The sequence below is a fragment of the Cetorhinus maximus genome, chromosome 4 (genome assembly GCF_964194155.1).
Source record: "Cetorhinus maximus chromosome 4, sCetMax3.hap1.1, whole genome shotgun sequence".
Classification (NCBI taxonomy): Eukaryota; Metazoa; Chordata; class Chondrichthyes; order Lamniformes; family Cetorhinidae; genus Cetorhinus; species Cetorhinus maximus.
Genome location: NC_135882.1, coordinates 156,692,760 through 156,712,251, shown reverse-complemented (window position 1 = coordinate 156,712,251; position 19,492 = coordinate 156,692,760). Strand labels below are relative to the sequence as shown.

Here is a 19,492-nt window from a genome sequence, read left to right as displayed (position 1 = left end):
TGATAGACACACGGTGCAGTCAATGGCACCCTGCGCCTGTGGAAAATCTCAGCAAAGCCCAGTGCTCTGGCAGCCTGGCGTGTTAGATCTCTGTGGAAGTTGATGTAATTGTGGGCCTTGGCAAGAAGGGCGGCTGTGACCTTATGTGTGTATTTGTGTGTGGATGCCTGAGAGATCCCCAGTCGAGCTCTGGAAGGAGCCAGTAGTGTAGAAGGCTATGCAAGGTATGGAGGGTGCCCTGAGGCTCATCTCTTGGAACCGTCCAGCGCCACTAACGCAACACACCTCAAAAGCTTATGTGGGGGCTCAATTGCACTCAAATTCATCATCGCTGTGGGGAAATGCCACACTACGAGCAAGGGGTGAGACCCAGGAGATCGATTAGTGCCTCTTTGCTCGATTAGTGCTGCATGAATGTTACTGAGGCGATTAACATCTCTCAGCTGTGCCTGTCTGCTCATGTGGAAATGCACAGTTCAGTTGGGTGAACCTTTAATCACCCCACCCAATGCCCCCCCACCCCCCAACCATTGCAGTCAGCTGGGGTCCAGGCGCCTGTAGAGCCCCCAGCAGCAGAGTTTGGTCTCATGATACTTGTCGCCTGTGCAATCACGGCTGGTAGCAAAATGGTGGCGGTGGTGGTGAGCTCTCACTGTGAGGCCAGCTTGGGCCCTCTCTGCGTGAGGACAGAAACCTCCGCCCTTTGTCATCAAGGATGTGAACGTTAAGATTACCTTCCCTCATAGACCTCTCACTCCCCCCCACCCCCCCATGTCTCTTGATCACATTGCTCTTGTGGTACTTGTCTGTCAGCTAGCCCACGGACATTCTGAGGTGGAGGGGCCTAAGCCACATGTCCACCTCAGCCCTCAATATTGTGAGGCCCGCTTGCAAACTGTTAAACATGTACCCCCTACCCCCCCCTGCCAGACACCCCTTCACCAAACCAGCCCTCGTCCCGGAGCTTCTGAAGTGGCCCACGGCTGCTTCTGCCCTTCGCCAAATTGCCCCCGCCCAGGAGCCGCTGAGAGAACACCCCCCGCCCCCCCGCCCCCCCGGCTTATTGCTGGTCTAGTGGGATTAGACATTTGAGATAGCCTCCCCCCCCCCTCCTGAAACTGATGTGGCGCTGCCACCAAAGCCTGGCACTGAAGCACACGGGCACTGCCCAAGACAAGGTAGGCGAACAGCCCTCGAACGGAGGAGCGAAGTGCAGGTCGCCAGGTGCACATCGGTTATGTACCACTGTGAAACACGTCGGGATCCAGTGGGGAGATGATCCCGGTGAGCAGGGATTATAATTAAATGGAAACGGCGATCCCGATGTTCAGGAGCGGGAAACAAAACCCGCCACGGGCAGGAGGATTGGACGATCGCGAACTGTTTTCACAACAGTGTAAACCCGATTTTTGCGATCCCGGGAGATTTTCTGACCCCATCCACTGCAAACAGCGGGGAGGCAATCCCGGCCATTAACTCTGTGTTTCCCTCTCCACTGAGGCTGCCTGACCTGCTGAGTTTTTCCAGGATTTTATGTTTTTATTTCACATTTCCAGCATACGCAATATTTTGCTTTTATTATATTAACGTGGATCTCGTTGTGGTCTAATTGTATCTTTTTCCATGATTGGAAAGCTTAACATTTGAGATGGGAAAATTCTCCATGTAGCTTGAAGGATATGCCAGTGTATTATGGCAGGGTTTCGGCACTTCCAGTATTTGAATGTCACCATCTCCCAAAATGAGGTTTGGAGGCTCTGACCATCGTGTACGTTAGTATCAAGGGCCAGGGTTTTCCAGCCCCGCCCACCGCCAGGGTTTTCCAGTCCTACCGAAAGTCAGTGGACTTCTGGCTGGCCCGCCATAGTGGGACCGTAAAATCTCAGCCAAGACCTCTACCCCAATAAAAAGACTGGTTTGTACAAGTTATAGGTGTGGCGTTTTCAATCGAGTCGTATTAGTTGAGGTGTTACCTCAGATGAGAGACATAAAATGGTTAAAAGTGGCAAGTTCTGTCAGTCACTTATTCTTGATATTAGAGGTTAAACATTTAATTCAGTGGTTTGAAAATCTTTTGCCCTATTTTAATGGAAGTGTCAACACATTTAAAATAAATTGTCCACCCCTATAATCTGTGGTAATTTCTAGTCACATGCTCTTCTCTCCTCTCATACCTTTTTTCTTATCTTTCTCTTATTCCCTTCATTTATTTTTCTTTTCTTCCATTTCCCATTTCTTTGCGTTTCTCCTTTTTCTCTTCACAGCCCAGGGGACTGAGTTTCCCCTGCTGAGGAATACGCCAGTGAAACGAAACTGAGATGCAGCTTTTAATGGAGCACTTTCTCTGTTGCACGGAATGCTGGGATAGCGCCACTTCCATTGCATGCTTTGTGTCACTTTCTAAAGACAGAATCACAGTGAAGACCAAGAATTGCTATTTCAGTTCTTGAACACTAGATAGCAATGCTGAGTCAGGAGCTCATGATCTCAGAGGACTTGACAGTAAACAAGCTTAAACTTGAGATGGAAATTAAACTTGCAGCAAGTCCTGTTGACCTATTTACCCCTGTGCTTACTGATCTACATTTGCTCCCAGTCTGGCAGCACATTGATTTAAAAATTCCCATCCTTGTGTTCAAGTCCCTCCATTAACCCAACTCCTCCCTAGTTTTATAACCTCCCCTATCCCTACCTCGGAGATCTCTGCGCTCCTCCAATTCTGCCCTGGTGCACGCCCTGTTGTGTTATGATAATTAATAAGTCTATTATCAGGACTAATTAAATTGTGTTGCTTACTTTGCCTCTGGCAGGAGTGTCGTCCTGGATGAATGCATTCACATAAACACTGAGGAGTTCATAAATACTGACTACATCAGAGCAGCTCCAAACAGTAGTGCAGTGGGTTGCTGGTAGTGTTTCTGCAGACTACTTGTCTTTCATGTGTGCCCCATGCTTGTGTGACTTGTGTGTGCTTGAGGATTTTAATGACTTCTTCTTTGATATCTGCAGCCATTCTTTGCCATTATGATCATTGATGGACGGGTGGAAGCTCATGTAAACCCTGGTGATGGAGTCCACACCAGGAAGGTTGTTGCCAAGGCACCTTCTGGAACTTTCAGCGATGGGCAAGAACATTCTGTCATACTTACTAGAAATAAGAGGTGTGTGTTAGCGCGTACAGAGCTGATCAAAATGAGAGTACTTACGGTGAAGTTGATATAAATAAAATAAAGTTAAATTAGTCGTTTGGTAGTACAGAGCGAGAATCTTGCTGAAAAAAGATATTGTGTCGAAGCTTTTTGTCTTGCACTCATCAGAACTGTCACGAGGGGCAGAATTTTCGGGGCCCGCTCGCCAACGCGTAAAATGACGCGCGGTGACATCGGGTGTGGGTCCCGACATCACCGCGCGTCATTTAGATTGTCAGTTTGGCGGGCGTGGAGCTGAGTTGGCTGTGCACCCACCGAACTGTCAAAGGCCTATTAAGGCCATTAACAAAGTAATTAAAGCTGTTAAGAATGCTGCCTGTCCAGCCTTAAAGTTGGCGGGTAGGAGAAGAGCCCAGGCGGCCTTCGCATTTTTCATGAAACCTCATCCACAGGTGGGATGAGGTTTCATGAAGAGTTTATTAATTAAATAAAAAATTTTGAAAAAATTAATGGACATGTCCCAGCTAATGTGACAGTTTCACATGAGGGGACATGTCCTAAAAAATTTTTTTTTCCCTTTATTAAAATTTTCAGAACTTAAACTCATCTCCTGATTTCTGCGCTCATATGCGAAAAAGCACAGGCCCCGACTCAGGGAATCCCCCCCCCCCCCGCCCGTACAGGGAGCGCTCAGCGCTTCTGGGTGTACGTCATGCTGGGCGGGCCTTAATTGGCCCACTCACGTGAAGTGGTGGTGCACACCTGATCAGGGGCGCCGATTGGGTTCACGCTCGCTCCCGCCTGCCCCTGCACAACTCCCCCCAACGGTGGGGGGAAATTCAACCCAAGAATACCAAGGTCAGGGGAAGCAACAACTTCATACTGTATGAAAAGAGAGTGTTGATTGGTTGGCAAGTAAACTCTGATTGGTCGAGGCGTTGCCATGGAGAATGCACCAGTTGATGGTGACTGACAGTTAACAGCCAAGCATTGTTTGAAATTTTAAACCAGGCAGCAATGAATTTAATTGAGTTGCTTTGCTTGAGAAAGAAGGATATAATTACCTGTAAGAATCAATTAGTTGCACTGCTTTAATCAGGTCTGTTTTTATCACTTCCCACCAGTGCCAGACTAAATGTAAATACAACAACAACAGTTCAATGGGAATGAGTTTTTTTAAAAACTTATTAAATGTTTTATGAGCTTGGATGGGAGTATTTAGTAACTTTTGCTGAGAACAGGTGATTTGCACAAAACTCAGAGATTAAGCCGTGGGACTGCCTGGTCGACAGAATTTTCCAGGTGGCGCGTTTACAGATTGAGGCAGTAGAGGGGTGGCGGAGGGGAGGAGGAGTTTGAGATGGTTGTGACTTAAAGTGAGCAGCGACCTGCGGTTTCAATGTGGAGCCAGGGACACCACCTCCTCCTCTCCCCGGCCAATGCCCGCTCCCACCTGGCTCCACATTCAGATCAATCGTATCTGTGGCACACCTACCCATGCAGTAGCCGCCTCCATGACTTCCTCTAATGCCTGTTAGCCTGGTATAGGGCACACCATGCCCAGTCACCATCCAGTTTCCCAAAGGAGCCTGGAAGAGGTGCCCAATTTGTGTAGGACGACTCCAGGACGCCCTAAAACACTTTAGCAAAAGGCACTTTCGGGTGCAGACTTAGTGTGGCAGACCATCATGAGCCCTTTTGACTTTAGCCTGAAAAATGGAACGCTGCACATTTCCATTTCTACACCATTGTTCAGGTAAACTTCAGGATTAATTGGCTATATAATATGGGAGACTCCTGATAGGTTCCCCACTGCTGACATTTGACTCTGTGTGCTAAACTCCTCTTGCTTCCTTCTTACAGGATAATGACATTACAGGTTGATGAAGGAAACGTCCTTGAAATGAGAGTTGGGTCCTCAGCAGACAACAGTCCATTGAATATTACCAGACTCTACATTGGCGGGGTTCCATCTGGAGAGGGCGCTATCATCCTTAAGATAACAAAATCATTCAAGGGTTGTATCAAGAACCTCGTCCTAAATACTGAGTAAGTTTCCATGATTGAAACCAGCCTGCACTACGTCCTTGTAGTACCTGAAGTTAAGAGCAAGTATAAACTACATGGAATGTGTTTCTATTTATTGTAAACACACTTCAAAAACATTTTGGAATGTATTCTCCTAGCAGTGTTTGATGTGGTAATCATAAAGTTACTTCAGATTATAAAGGGTTGATATCCGGCCTGCCAAGCTGCCTATTTCTACCTTATATGTTCTGAGCTTTAACTTAAACCTTTGTGTCTACTCTTGTAAATCAACCAAAGCCTAAAAATGGAAAGAAACGGGAGCAACTGAGTTGTAACTCACAACTTATTTTGTTTAGGTCTTGCTTTTGCTGGGCCTCTTCTGACCTTGCCAGCTGTTCTCAGCAGGTTTTGCCCAGCAAGAAAGTCAACACACGCTTTCCCCACAGGTTAAAAAGCAGGTCGGGCCCCAGCGATGCCATCCGAGCCCCATCTGCATATTTAAAGAGGATCCCGCCATTTTGGGTTGGATGCTTCACCCTGGCAGACTGGGAAGGGAATGAGTAAAGCCTTCACTCCACTCTATCTCCAACCTTCTGCACCCCCTTCCCCTCCCCACCCCCCGCACTCCAACCTGGTTTGCACCAGTCAAAGCGGGAGGGGCAGGGGGTTGGGATGTGGAGGGGGTGGAGAGAGTTACAATCAGCCCTGCATCGAAGAAGATGGGTTTATGATTTTCTTTACCACCATCCCCTGAACTCAAATTAGACTGCCCCACAGAAAGCTATTATAAGACAGGTAATAAAGCATTGGTGCAGACATAATTCCACGAAAACCATAGTACAGATAATATCAAGCTAATTGCACACGTATTAAAATATGGACAAGTGACATGTAAATCCAACAAACTGTTAGCCCCACAGAGAGGAAACAGTGCTGAAGTCGAGCTGTGCCAAGATCCCATATCTGAGCAGGATTTGAATGAAACCTCAGAAACATAGGGTGAATTTCATGGCCCCCGCCATAGGGTGTGGTTTTGGCGGAGGGGGTGGGAGCAAGTAAACAATGGCGGGTGGCTAGCCCACCTCCTTCCTGCTCACCTCTGACCCATTCCCCATAATACAGTGAGTGGGTAATACACCCACTAAACCGTCCACCCTTGGGCCTATTGAGGCCTTACTGCCTAATTAAGTGACAATTAAGGGCCTCAATCCACCTCCAACGCCATAATACATTGGGCAGTGAAAGGTGGGTGACAGTGGGAAGCCTTCTTAACCATCTGAGGTGAAAAAGCAGGAAGGGGGTGGATTACCTCCTTAAAGGGGTGCCCTATGCACACTGGGGCCACCCTCCCCCAGAAGATGGCACACACCCCCACCCCTCCCCCCACCCCCCAACTTTGTGCCTCCCACCCCAGCCTCCAAACCTCGCCAACGAGCAACCCTCCCACCCGCCCCCCCCCCCCCCCACCCAACACCACGCCCCACCCCACCCCCTCATTAGGGTGCCCGATCCCTCCCCGCCCAAAAAGCCCGGACTCGCCTGTCTCCAGCGCCCATGCTGCCTCCTTTGTGGGGCTGCTTGCAGTCCCGGCAGCGTCACTACCCTGCCCTGGAGCTGCTGGGGGCGGCAAGAGCTGCCGGCCAATCAGATTGACCAATTGGCTGCTTGACACGAGTGAGCTGGGGAGATTCCACCCACTGAGAACAGAAAGAACCGCGAGTAATGAGGGAAGTGGGTCACAAGTAGCTCTGAGGCCAGATTCTGAGTGTCACTGTATAATATCACAGCAATGGTATCTGCTAAATAACATTATCTCTCTAAAGCAAGACTATTGAGACTGGCACTCTACATTACAATCTGTTTATGAAAACACACCAGAATATAGCCTAGACACTTGGATTATCCTATTAACGTTAATTTAACACCAGCAGCAAACTATTTGAAATATTAACAATGAGTGAATCCAGCTTCCATCTCTATACAAGTTCCATCCTTACCTTAAAACAAAGGGTAACCACAAAAAAAACATGCTTTTTTTAACTGTTAAGAGGACTTAGCCATATATGTCACTCCCCTATATTTACAGGTCATATAGTTGTGAACTTGTGTCTTGTGTTTTACGCTTTATAGGTGATTTAAAAGAAAAATCTTATTTTAACCACAGGTTGTTAGATTTCAGCAGCCCTTTGAAATACCAGAACATTGATCTGGACAGCTGCCGGCTTTCGGAGAGACCGACACCTCAGCCAGATGAGAGAGACTTGGAGCCGATACTTCAGCCGACTGTTAAACCCATCCAGGCGCCTGAGAAGAAAATAACGCCCACTACAACCATCCACAGCTCCTCCTCCAACAAAAAGACGGTAAGGATACTGTAATATCGACTCCGCGCATTCAGAAAACTCTGAAATCTTTATGGTTTCCGGCAGGGTGAGGGAGGCAGAACCCAAAGCGACTGGTCCGCTCAGTCCCCGACCCCCGCCGTCTCAGCTCGGCGCATCAAGCGTCAGGCAGCCGCTTAAGCGGCTGGCCGGTGGGAAGGCAGCCAGTTAGCAGTGCAGAGGAAGTCTCCGCGCCTAATCGGGTGTGTAGGCCGGGATGTCATGCAGCAGAAGGGTTGTGCCGGGAACAGGAAGTTGGTCACGGCTACAACTTTAAAGGCCTCCCCTCCCCAACCCCCACCACAGGCCCAACAAAGTCAATAAGTGAAGTGGAAAGTCATACAGACACTGCCACCTTCCCCAGCTGAATCTGCTGCTACGTTCAGCCATGATCCTGGTGGCAGGCCTGCCCTTGTATTATACCTGGCGTAAAGCACTCCGAAACTTTCACCGTCCAACACCTGAAAGGTGCAACGGGCAACAAAAGATGGCAAACAGTTGGCTCTTTAACAAGCTCAATAGCTCAACGGTTAACTGGTTATTTAACAATGGCGGGAGGGCTTCGATTTCATTGCCCGCTCGCTGTCTGAAATATTTGAGACTGGCGTGTTGACGTTGTGTTGCCAGGCCAACGTCATCATGCCGCATTTTACCTTTGCGCGGGGAAGGGGTGGGTGGACTGGACCACCCAACTAGTGCCCTTTAAAATCCAGCCCCTTGTTCCTGCGTGGACCTTCTGTTTGCATAAACCCTCAATGAGATCATTTGACCCTAAGGCTGCCATTTTGCTTTGTTTCTGTTGATGTGAAATATTTCTGCATGCGTGTGTGGACATGAAAGTGGCAGCATAACTTAGGCATCAACTCAATGGCCTGATTCCGAAGCTAACCAGAGGAAGCATTTTGAGATGGCCTCCAACTGGTAGGTAGTCCCACGGCATTTGACCTTTGCACCCAATGGAAAATAAGAGAATCAAGTGATATGGGGATAGGGTGTGAGATCTTTTGAAACTCAGTGTTGAGTCTTTATGGTGCAAGGCAGAAGCAGAATAGTCTGCCTGTGTGGTCGTAACATTAAAAATTAACCACCCAGAACAGAAGCTCTTTGAAGAGCTCTTTCCTGGCTGAGGAAAGGCCAATCCACAACAAAGTGTAGTCTGGTCTGACAGATGTACCAGCTGACTATATACAGCACTTTACATTTACTGCTCTCAGTGCTATCTCATTATATGGCAACCTGTGGTTTTTGTCAGTGTCGAAACTCTAATCTTACATTGGTCCAACCCCATTCCTGTATCAAGTTGAGATCTATTGCAATTTTTTAAAATGTTTTCATCTTGGAGTGAGGTGATGTTGTGGCATCGAATTGCCTCCTGTCCAAGAATCATAGAATAATACAGCGCAGACGGAGGCCATTCAGTCCATCATGAATGTGTCAGCTGTTTGGTAGAGTTATCCAATAATCTCACTCCCCTACTATTTTCCCCATAGCATCATAAACTCCTCCCCTTCAAGTGTTTGTCCAATTCTCTCACAACTGCTTCCCTTTCAGGCAGTGCATTCCAGTACAAGGCAACTCAGTATGTAAAAAAAAATGTTCCCTTATGTCACCTCTGGTCCTTTTCCCAATCACCCTTAATCCATGTCTTTCCTTCTGCTATTGGAAATAGTTTCTCTAGTTTATGAAGGGGCAATGATGGAGATATTTTCCCAGGAGTTGCAGAGTGCGATGGGACGAGGGCAGTCCGGAGGAGAATTATCCTCCTAGCAGCTGGTTCAAAACAATATTGGCAAAGACCGGGCCACAAATATCCTGCCCATCATCCTGAACGGAGTTACTGTGACGGAGTCTAACAAAGAAGGGGAGAACACAAATGATTATGTTCTCAAAAACAGTTCTGTACACCCTGTGTCTTGAACGTTTTATTGCATATGTTCTTTTTGGTCAACAGTCACAGTGTGCAGTAGAGGAACTACCGGGCACTGTTTCCAATGCTCACCAATTTGGACTGGCACGAGGCAGTCACATGATTCTCTCTCTCGATGAGACCATGGTCAAGAGAAAGTAAGTGCATTATTTCGATAGCTGTGAAAGGGCACATACGACCTTTGTTGGAAAACTAAAATGCTACAGATGCTGGAAATCTGAGATAAAATAGAAAATGCTAGAAATATTCAGCAGGTCTAGCATCATCTGTGGAGAGGGACACAGTCCTAATGAAAGCTCACTGACCTGAAATGTTAACTCTGTTTCTCTCTCAAACAGATGCTGCCAGATGCGCTGAGTGTTTCAGAGCATTTTCTGTTTCCATTTATTGCTTATGATCTTTATTAGAGACTGGTTTTAAATTTAAAACTCTGTGCAGAGGGACACTTGAACTTCTTTTTTATCCTGAATCAACAATGCAGCTCTTCACCCCTAGAAGCAAACAAACACTGGTTTTCTACCTTTTAACCAGTAGAAGATCCCCTTGTCCCTGGTCCATAACTAGTTATGAAATGGCACCTTTGCTGTCGACTAGTTTTACTTTGCCAATGTCTAACTAACCCCCACCACAAAACAAAGTCACACCATGCAGTCCCGAAGGTTGGAGAATTTATTGGTCTGAGTCTTCGTTTTCAATTAATGTTATCAACAGAAGATGGACCTCCGTTTAGATGGTACCAGAAAAACCTCAAAACCAGTGGATAAACTAATTATGGTCACTATTAGCCAATTGTGGGAGATGGTAGTATAGTGGTAATGTCACTGAGCTAGTAATCCAGAGGCCCAGGCTAATGGTCCTGGGACATTGGTTCATATCCCACCAGGACAGCTGGTGGAGTTTAAATTCAATTACTAAATCTGGAATACAAAGCTAGTCTCAGTTAATGATGACCATGAAACTATCATCGATTGTTGCAGAAACCCATCTGGTTCATTAATGCCCTTTAGGGAAGGAAATCTGCTGTCATTACCTGGTCTGGCCGACATGTGACTCCAGATCCACAACAATGGTTGACTCTTAACTGCCCTCTGAAATGGCTGAGCAAGCCACTCAGTTCAAGGGTAATTAGGGATGGCCGACAAATGCTGCCCTTGCCAGCGACGTCCACATCCCATGAAAGAATAAAGGAAAAAAAAATCTTGGGAGGTGATTTTAACCCAAAAAAAACAGGTGATTTTGGGTCAGCTGAGAAGTTAAAATTTTAATAATGTCAAACCTGCCTCGAGCCTGTCCACTTAATGAATGCTAGACGGGGAGCAAGCGACCACCTCACTCCCACAAGGCATGTCAGTCAATGTCATTTGGAAATAGCTTTTAAGGAGGCTGCCTCCATGCAACACTTATTTTATTTTGAACCCATTTCAGTCATGTTTCTCATGAGGGGAGGAGGGCTGGATTGATAAACTTTGCCTTTACAGCATTGCTTGTGGGTCGGGGGCAGGAGGAACGCACTCCTCCAGCCGATCGAGCTAACTGTTTCCAACTGCACAATCACCGACTCCTCCCCTCTTTCCCGCTATCCTGACCACCATCTCGCCACATCCTCCCCCACCCCGCCCCGCCGACTGTGATCCTCTCCGCACCCCACCGAGACCACACTGAATCAGGCTGAAACCTACTGAAACAGAAGTCCTGCAGTAGATATCTCCAGAGCAAGATTTCCAGAAAACCCGTACTCGCCAAATAAGAAATTAAATTGAGACCATTCCAAATATTTCCTCTGGGGCCTGTCAAAAACTGGAAGAAGAAACTCTAATCACATTAAGATGAGAGAGACCCAAATCAAAGTCTGAGTGATCAAGCAATATTCATTGATCATTGGCCAATTAAAGACCACTTAAGGGCCTCATTCCACCTCTGTTGACATGTTACATAAGTCAGGGGAAAGCGGCAGAAACGTGGCCATCCCGCAACTTTAACAGCTCAGGCTAATAGGCGGGAAAGGGGGAGTGTACCTTCTTTGGGAGATCCCCTGTGCCCATCAGGGGCACCCCCACCCCACCACTCAAGATGGTATCAACCCCCACCTCCGGACCAAAACCTCAGAATTTAACTTGAAATTCGGTATACATCTTCCTTCTTCTCAGGATTTCTTGTAGCCCCAGCAGCAGCTACTACTGTATTCTGGCACTGCTGGGGCTCCTCAGCTCCCGGCCAGTCTAATTGGCCAGCAGCTCTTGAGGGGGTGGTATTCCCGTGCCTGAGGGGCGAGAGTCCCACTCTCACCTTGTTAAGGCTGCCTCTGCATTTTATCACTGCGGGGCAGCCCATTTTAAAGTTGGCAAAGTGCCAACAGATTTATTGACTGGGGTGGGGAGTCTTGAGGAATACACCCTCCTCTAAAAACCACCCCAGTGTCTTTGTAAATGTCAGCTGCCTGCATTAAAACAAACAAGTTGGCTTGGCACAGACTGACAATAAAGTTCTAATTACTCTTTTTTAGGCCTGTGCAGTCCTTAACCAATTGCAAGTTCTTGTATTTCATCCGCTTTTCATTTATCAACTGTTCCCTCTGTTCCCAATCACGGAAAGCAAGCATGCAAGTGCAGCAAGCAGTTAAGAAGGATGGCATTCATTGCGAGAGGACATGAGTACAGGAGCAAGGATGTCTTACTGCAGCTGTACAGGGCTTCGGTGAGACTGCACCAGGAGTATTATGTGCAGTTTTGGTCTCCTTACCAAAGAAAGGATATACTTGCCATAGAGGGAGTGCAGCAAAGGTTCACCAGGCCGATTCCTCAGATGGCAGGATTGTGGTATGAGGAGAGAAGAGATTGGGCCAACTAGGCCTGTATTGACTGGAGTTTAGAAGAATGAGAGGGAATCTCATTGAAACATATAAAATTCTGACAGGGCTGGACAGACTGGATGCAGGGATGATGTTTCCTCTGGCTGGGGAGCCTAGAACAAGGGGTCACAGTCTCAGGATATGAGGTAGACCATTTAGGACTGAGATGAGGAGAAACTTCTTCACTCAGAGGGTGGTCAACCTGTGGAATTCTTTACTGCAGAGGTAAAGTCACTGAATGTATTTCAGAAGGAAATAGATTTCTAGACTTTAAAGACATCAAGGGATATGGGGAGAGAGCGGAAGTGTGGTATTGAGATAGAGGATCAGCCACGATCAAATTGAATGGCGAAGCAGACTTGAAGTGCCGAATGACCTACTCCTTCTATGTTTCTATGTAAACCATGCTTCTGACGATTCAGTAAATGACAAGGATGTATAATCAGGACATGACGATAGATAATCTGGAATGAGATTCCCAATTTTCAACGTGGAAAATTGATTGTAGCATTTAATTTAATGACACTTTTTTGATAAAAATCATTAAAAAAAAAACATTGAAGAAAAAAGTTCATCACCCTATGTGACACTCAAAACCATGACCCTGAGGTTAAAAATCGCATTATCTGCCAACTAGTCAGACTGTGAAGGAACACTTTGCACAAAACCTTTCCAACTTGTTCACCCACTTTATATCAGTTAAAATATAATCTCACCCACTGTGATATTAATCACATGAACCACTGCATGTTGAGAGAATTTACAAATTGCATTTTATTCATTTTTAACCACAAGAATCATTTTGGTGTGGGCGGTGCTATAAACTAACGCCTAAAATATAATCAACCTTGGATGACTTTTATTTATTCATTCATGGGATGTGGACATCACTGTAACGCCCAGATCCCATGAACAAATAAATAAAAAAAACCTGAATGAATTGTACTCAAGTTCTTGCCTCCAAAGGCAGGAGTGTAAAGCCTATTGTGCATTCTCTTGAAAGCTAGAGCCAGCTTCAAAAGTTGTGAGGTGCAGTTCTGAACCTGCGCATGCGCTGGTGGCCACAGTGCAGACCGAATGCACGTGTACAACTGTCCTTGGCGCCTTTACAATTGGCACCAGGAGTTAGAGTTCAGAAAATTAGCACATCCTTTCAAAGGTGCACTATGGATTTGTTTACTTCAATAGCTTCCTCTGAGCTGTTGTGAGCTGGTGTTCTGATGCCTGGCTCAATTCCCTGGAGCAACAGTTGGTGCACATTTCTTGATCACAGAATTGTTACAACCCAAAAGGAGGCCATTTGGCCCATCGTGTCTGCACTGGCTCTCCGAATGAGCAATTCGCCTAGTGCCATTCTCCCATCTTCTCCCCATAATCCTGCGCATTCTTCCTTTTCAGGTAACAGCCTAATTCCCTTTTGAATGTCTCGATTGAATCTGCTTCCACCCACACCCTCAGACAGTGCATTCCAGACCTTAACCACTCGCTGCGTGAAAAAGTTCTTCCTCGCGTCACTTTTGCCAATTACATTAAACCTGTTTCTTGGGACTGAATTTTGCCGTCGGTGAGCAGGGGGCGGGGCCCACTCGCCGACGCGTAAAATGACGCGGGATGAGGACAGGCGGAACCCCCGACGTCACCGCGCCCCGTTTAAATTTTCAGGAAGGCGGGGGCGCAGCAAAATCAGCTGCGGGCCCACCGACCTGTCAATGGCCAATTGAGGCCATTGACAGGATCATTGAAACAATTAAAGGACCTGCCCGTCCAACCTTAAGGTTGGTGGGCAGGCCAGGAGCCCCAGCGGGAATTAGAAAAAACATGAAACCTCATCCACCGGCGGGATGAGGTTGCATGTAGGGATTTAAAAAGTTTAATAAAGTTTTAGTGTAATTTATGAACATGTCCCATCTCATGTGACATTGTCACATGAGGGGGTCATGTTAAGGATTTTTTTTTCTATTTTTAACGTTTTTAAAACTGTCAGCACTCTCCCTGAGGTAGCACTTATGCACAGGGAGATGTGCGCTCTGTCGTGCGCATGCGCGAAAGAGCGCACTCTCGCTTTTGGGGAATCCCCCCCCGCCCGCAGAGAGCGCTTCCCACCGGATTTCACGCTGGGCGGGCCTTAATTGGCCCACCCACTTAAAATGGCGGCGGGGCCCTTGAAGGCCATTAAAGGACCTGCCCGTCCAACCTTAAGGTTGGTGGGCAGGCCAGGAGCCCCAGCGGGAATTAGAAAAAACATGAAACCTCATCCACCGGCGGCGGGGCCCGCTTCTCCGGTGGGGATCGGCTCCCTGTCTGCCGGAGATTGCCGCAGAAAATTCTGCCCTTGATCTTGGCTTGATTTCCAGTGGGAGGAGGTAGTCACTTCTCCATAGGGAAACCTGTCCTTCCCAGGTCACTCATAGAACCATAGAATGATGCAACACAAAAGGGGGCCATTCGGCCCATCGTGCCTGTGCCTGTCCTCAGGCAGCTCTTGCTGACAACTTTACTTTCTGGAACCCAGAGGAAGCACAGCACCAGGGTTGAAAAGAGGCATGAGGTAAATCAAGAAGTAGAATTTAGAACATGTCATGCTTGTCTTTAAAAACTTGGATATGGGAGGAGAAAAGTTAAGACCAGGAACATTAAAGGGGCTCCACAGTTTTGGGGACATGGGAAGATTGAGTTATGGCAGGAGGAATGAACTTGGTCTTGGCTACAAAACGATGAGTGTGTAGGGGAAGAAAGAACGAGCATTGACATCGCATCTGCAAACCTTCTCAAAGTGCCTCATAATCAGTGAATTATTTTTGAAGTGCAGTTACTGTTATATTGTAGGGCAAACATGTCAGCAAATTTCACACAGCAAGATTTCACATTTCAGCATTGAGACAAACAATCTGTATTGTTTGATGGTGCAAGGTTATGTGACACAAGTCAGGGTGGTTGAGGTGCACCAATTATAGCAGTTAAGCAAAGAGAGGTAATGAAGGAAGAAATTTATATTGCATCTTTCCCATCGTCAGGATATCTGCTAGACCTCCAGTGAAGTGATTTTGAAATATCACTAAAAGCAAATTAGGCAGTCAATCACAGCATGATTCCACACTTACCAATGAGATAAATACCACAAGTCAGCTTTTTTTAAAAAATTAGTATTGGCTGTGGGAGGAACTGCTGCTCTTTGAATTATGCAACAGGATATTTTACATCTCTTGAGAGCACAGATACCTCAGCTTCACCAGCTCGCCTGAAAGTCAGCACCTCCAACACCGTAGCACACTCTCAGTACATCACTGAAGCTTCAGCCTAGATTATATGCTCAAGGATTTACAGGAATGATACCAGTGCGCATATCAGGATAGGATTGACCGGTTGGGCCTCTTCTCTCTTTAAAAAAGAAGGCTGAGGGGTGACCTAGAAGTGGTCTTTAAAATGATGAAAGGTTTTGATAGAGTGGATACGGAGCGAATGTTTCCCCTTGTGGGAAAGAGCATAACCAGAGGCCATCAATATAAGACAGTCATCACGAAATCTAACAGGGAATCCAAAAGATGCTTCTTTACCCAGAGCGCAGTGAGAATGTGGAACTCGCTACCACAGGGAGAGATTGAAGTGAAGAGTATGGGATAGATGCATTTAAGGGGAAGCCAGACAAGCTAATAAAGGAGAAGGGAACAGAGACGTGCTTCCCAAACTTTCCCCGCTGTGACCCCCAATTTGATGCTTGAGAATTGGTGCAGACCAGAGTGAGAGCGGGGAGGGGGGGAATGGGGGAGAGTTGTTGAGGAGGGGCCAATGATTTTCTCCGCAACCATTTTGAAGACTCTGATGGGGGCTCCTCAGAGCAAAGAATCTTGCGCACATGTGTACTCGAGCCTCAGCACTGATCCCAGGACTGTGTTGCCAGAGTCTCCCTCCGCTCGATGGTCACCATTACTGCCTCGGAGATCGCAACCCCAGATGATTGTCGCACAATCCTAATGGGGGCGGTTACAACCCACAGTCTGGGACCCCTGGAATAGAGGGTTATAATGGTAGATTTAAATGAAGAAATATGGGAGGAGACTCAGGTGGAGCATAAATGCCAGCATGGACTTTTTGGACTAAGTGACTTGTTCCTGTGCCGTATATCCCGTGTAACTCTATGTAATCCTGCCTGGAGTGGAGCTTGAACCTTCTGATTCAGTAGGCACGACGGTTACCACTGACCAAAGGCTGACACTAATAGCTGCATCTTCAGATAGGAAGATTAAATGAAGAAAAAAGGCACACTTTTGTCTTTGCCTCCAGCAAAGATGTATTTGATTTAATCTGTAAAATACCACAGTGAAAATCTCATGTTTCAGATGGCTTGTATCAAAAGTTTTCAACAGTTGTGTTTTGTCAAGAAAGTATTCCAAATGGAAAGTAGCCTAAGCAGATTTTGGAGGGACCATGCACATATGAATCTTGTTTCATGGGAATCAACATTGGTTGTCTTGTAAAGCAAATGTTATTAACTAGCACTGAACCCAAGCCAGTGTGTAATTGAAAGATGATGGCTATTTTAAGAATTGATAATTGTACTTCCTGTTTCTCTCAGATTTGCCATCCAGCTGAATATTAGAACCTATTCCACCAGCGGCCTGGTGTACTACATGGCCCATCAAAACCAGATTGACTACGCAGCTCTTCAACTCTGGAAGGGACAATTACATTTCCTGTTTAATCTTGGGAAAGGGACAGCTGTGGCCATCCTGCCTACTCCTATTAATGATGGCAAATGGCATTCAGTAAGTCCAGTTCTTATCTAAATGCTCACTTTTATCGTTATCCCTGACATAAGCGTTTATTTGTGGTTATGTTACTGCACTGGTTTTGCAGCAGGCCTGGACGTATGATCCAGAGCTACGAGTTCAAATAGCACTACGGCAGCTGGGAAACTTAAATTCAGTTAATAAAGAATTATGGAATTTTAGAAAAGCATCAGTGTTGATGATCATGAAACTACCAGATTGTTGTAAAAGCCCACCTGGTTCACTAATGTCCTTTTGGGAAATATGTCACCCTTACCTGGTCTGGCCTATATGTACCTCCAGACCCACAGCAATCGGGTTAACTCTTAAAAGTCCTCTGAAACAACCTAGTAAGCCACTCAGTTGTATTTAATGAAGGCAGCTTACACCACCTTCTCAGGGAGAATTAGTGATGGGCAATAAATGCTAGCCTTGCTCGTGATGCCCACATCCCATTAACGAATTAAACAAAAAATGAAGTTTGTGTTGCGAGAGGTGTATCTCGTGGAATATGGTCCTCCTATTAATTGCTTCAAGTGCAGTAATCCTGGATACAGAATCCAAGAATGAAAGCATTGTGAAGAATGTTCTAGAGAAGACTCACAAAATGTTTGGAACAGTGCAATTCCCTCTCCCAGTGATAGCCACAGTTAAAGCAGACAGATGTTCCACCCGAAACAAACCGCACTGGAAACTCACAGATTGCGTCGTATCATACCTGGCATATCCAGGTCCCACCCAATTTCCACCCCCTTCACTGCACCTCCAGTTGTTCTAGGCTGGTAGTGAGCCATTGGGGCTGTGGAAATTCTGGCACAAATATGTTGGTAGTTACATTTTGTTTGTGACATTAGGACCGCCAAATCTCAGGGTTGGCGTATAAATACAATTTTTCCATGTCCTTTTAAGCCGTAAACTGTCCTGGAAGCCAAAATGGGCCGGCTGGGCCCATTTTTGAGCTGCACTAGCAATACGCTCCTCAACAGAGAGGCCCAGGTCCAGCCTGAAATTGGGTCTCGGGTCTCAATAGCATGTTAGCACAAGCTGCCAACACCTGTCGCACCCCCCGACAGACAGGCCTCACTTTTGAACAGCATGAGCACAGCAGAATACTGGGCTGAAGGTAAATACAGGAGGGTCTTGGAGGCAGCAACAGAGGGAATGATTGCAGCGACTGTGGATTCGGGTGGGATCTCTCGCTTGTCCCGGTTCTACTGGAAGTTTGTTGTAAGAAACGTACATTTGTTGGTGGCTCGTGCTTAGGCCACAGCAGCTGCTGAAGAATTATGGGAAGGCCTCCAATGCCTGCCCCAGTCTCACTGCCCAGTATCTGTGAGGAGGCCAATGCAGGCATTAGGAACACAGGAGCAGGAGTAGGCCATTCAGCCCATCGAGCCTGCTCCATCATTCAATACGATCATGGCTGATCATCCACTTCAATGCCTTTTTCCCCACACTTTCCCCCCTATCCCTTTACATCATTGGTATTTAGAAACCTGTCAATCTCTACTTTAAACATACTGAATGACTGAGCTTCCACGGCCCTCTGGGGTAGAGAATTCCAAAGATTCACAACCCCCTGAGTTTTTTTACTCCTCATCTCGGTCCTTAGTGTCTTTCCCCTTATTTTGAAATTGTGTCCCCTGGTTCTAGACTCCCCAACCAGGGGAAACATCTTACCTGCATCTACCCTGTCTATCCCTCATGGGCCCCTCATTTACATCTTTAAGGAACCCAACATCTACCATAGGTAGACACATGAAAAATGGCCCAACCAAATTTTGGATCTGACATTTTTCAGGTATCTTTGGGACACAGAATCTTGTTCCCTGAACTTGGGCCTTGTTGTGCCAATTTTATGCTGGGAAAATTAGCGGCGAGAGGTCCTATTTTGACCACATGATTTCCATAAGGTAACTCTGGGCTATCATAGATGGTGATGAATGGAGACCAAGGGCTTTGCCCAAGAAAAATCACTTCAGTCCATACATACTTGTGCATGGCTATGAGTCAGATCAGCAGGGGCCTTGGAGCAGACTATCGGTGACAATATTGCATAGCTGAAAGAAGCCTAGAATAGAGTGGGCCGCAAATTATAATTCTGATTAAATGAAATTTTAAAGCTATCTAATATTTCTAACTATTTAAAATTGATGAAATACAACTATCTATCAACTTAAGTACTGAATTTCCACTGGGTTTCCACATTGGTCTGCTGTAATTTGAGCAGAAGAGCTGTGAGTACCTTGGTAAAATGGCATTTGCACTCTGTATATCCAGGCTTTCTATAGCTCTGCTGATGAAGTTACAACAGACAAGCGATGACTCCCTGTGGAAACCCATCCCCTTGGTGCTCTGTAATTGGTAATAATCTTACAATATATAAGCTGCCT

General features: G+C 46.5%; 1 protein-coding gene across 1 annotated transcript in view; it reads left to right on the top strand.

The window, feature by feature from the left end:
* lama1 (laminin, alpha 1) overlaps window positions 1-19,492 on the top strand; it is a 327,154-nt gene that overhangs the window by 290,094 nt on the left and 17,568 nt on the right. The window contains exons 54-58 of the mRNA XM_078541251.1: window positions 3,010-3,161; window positions 5,013-5,198; window positions 7,342-7,540; window positions 9,510-9,622; window positions 16,907-17,096. Of these exons, the coding sequence (XP_078397377.1) occupies window positions 3,010-3,161; window positions 5,013-5,198; window positions 7,342-7,540; window positions 9,510-9,622; window positions 16,907-17,096 (840 nt within the window). The remainder of the gene's footprint in view (window positions 1-3,009; window positions 3,162-5,012; window positions 5,199-7,341; window positions 7,541-9,509; window positions 9,623-16,906; window positions 17,097-19,492) is intronic.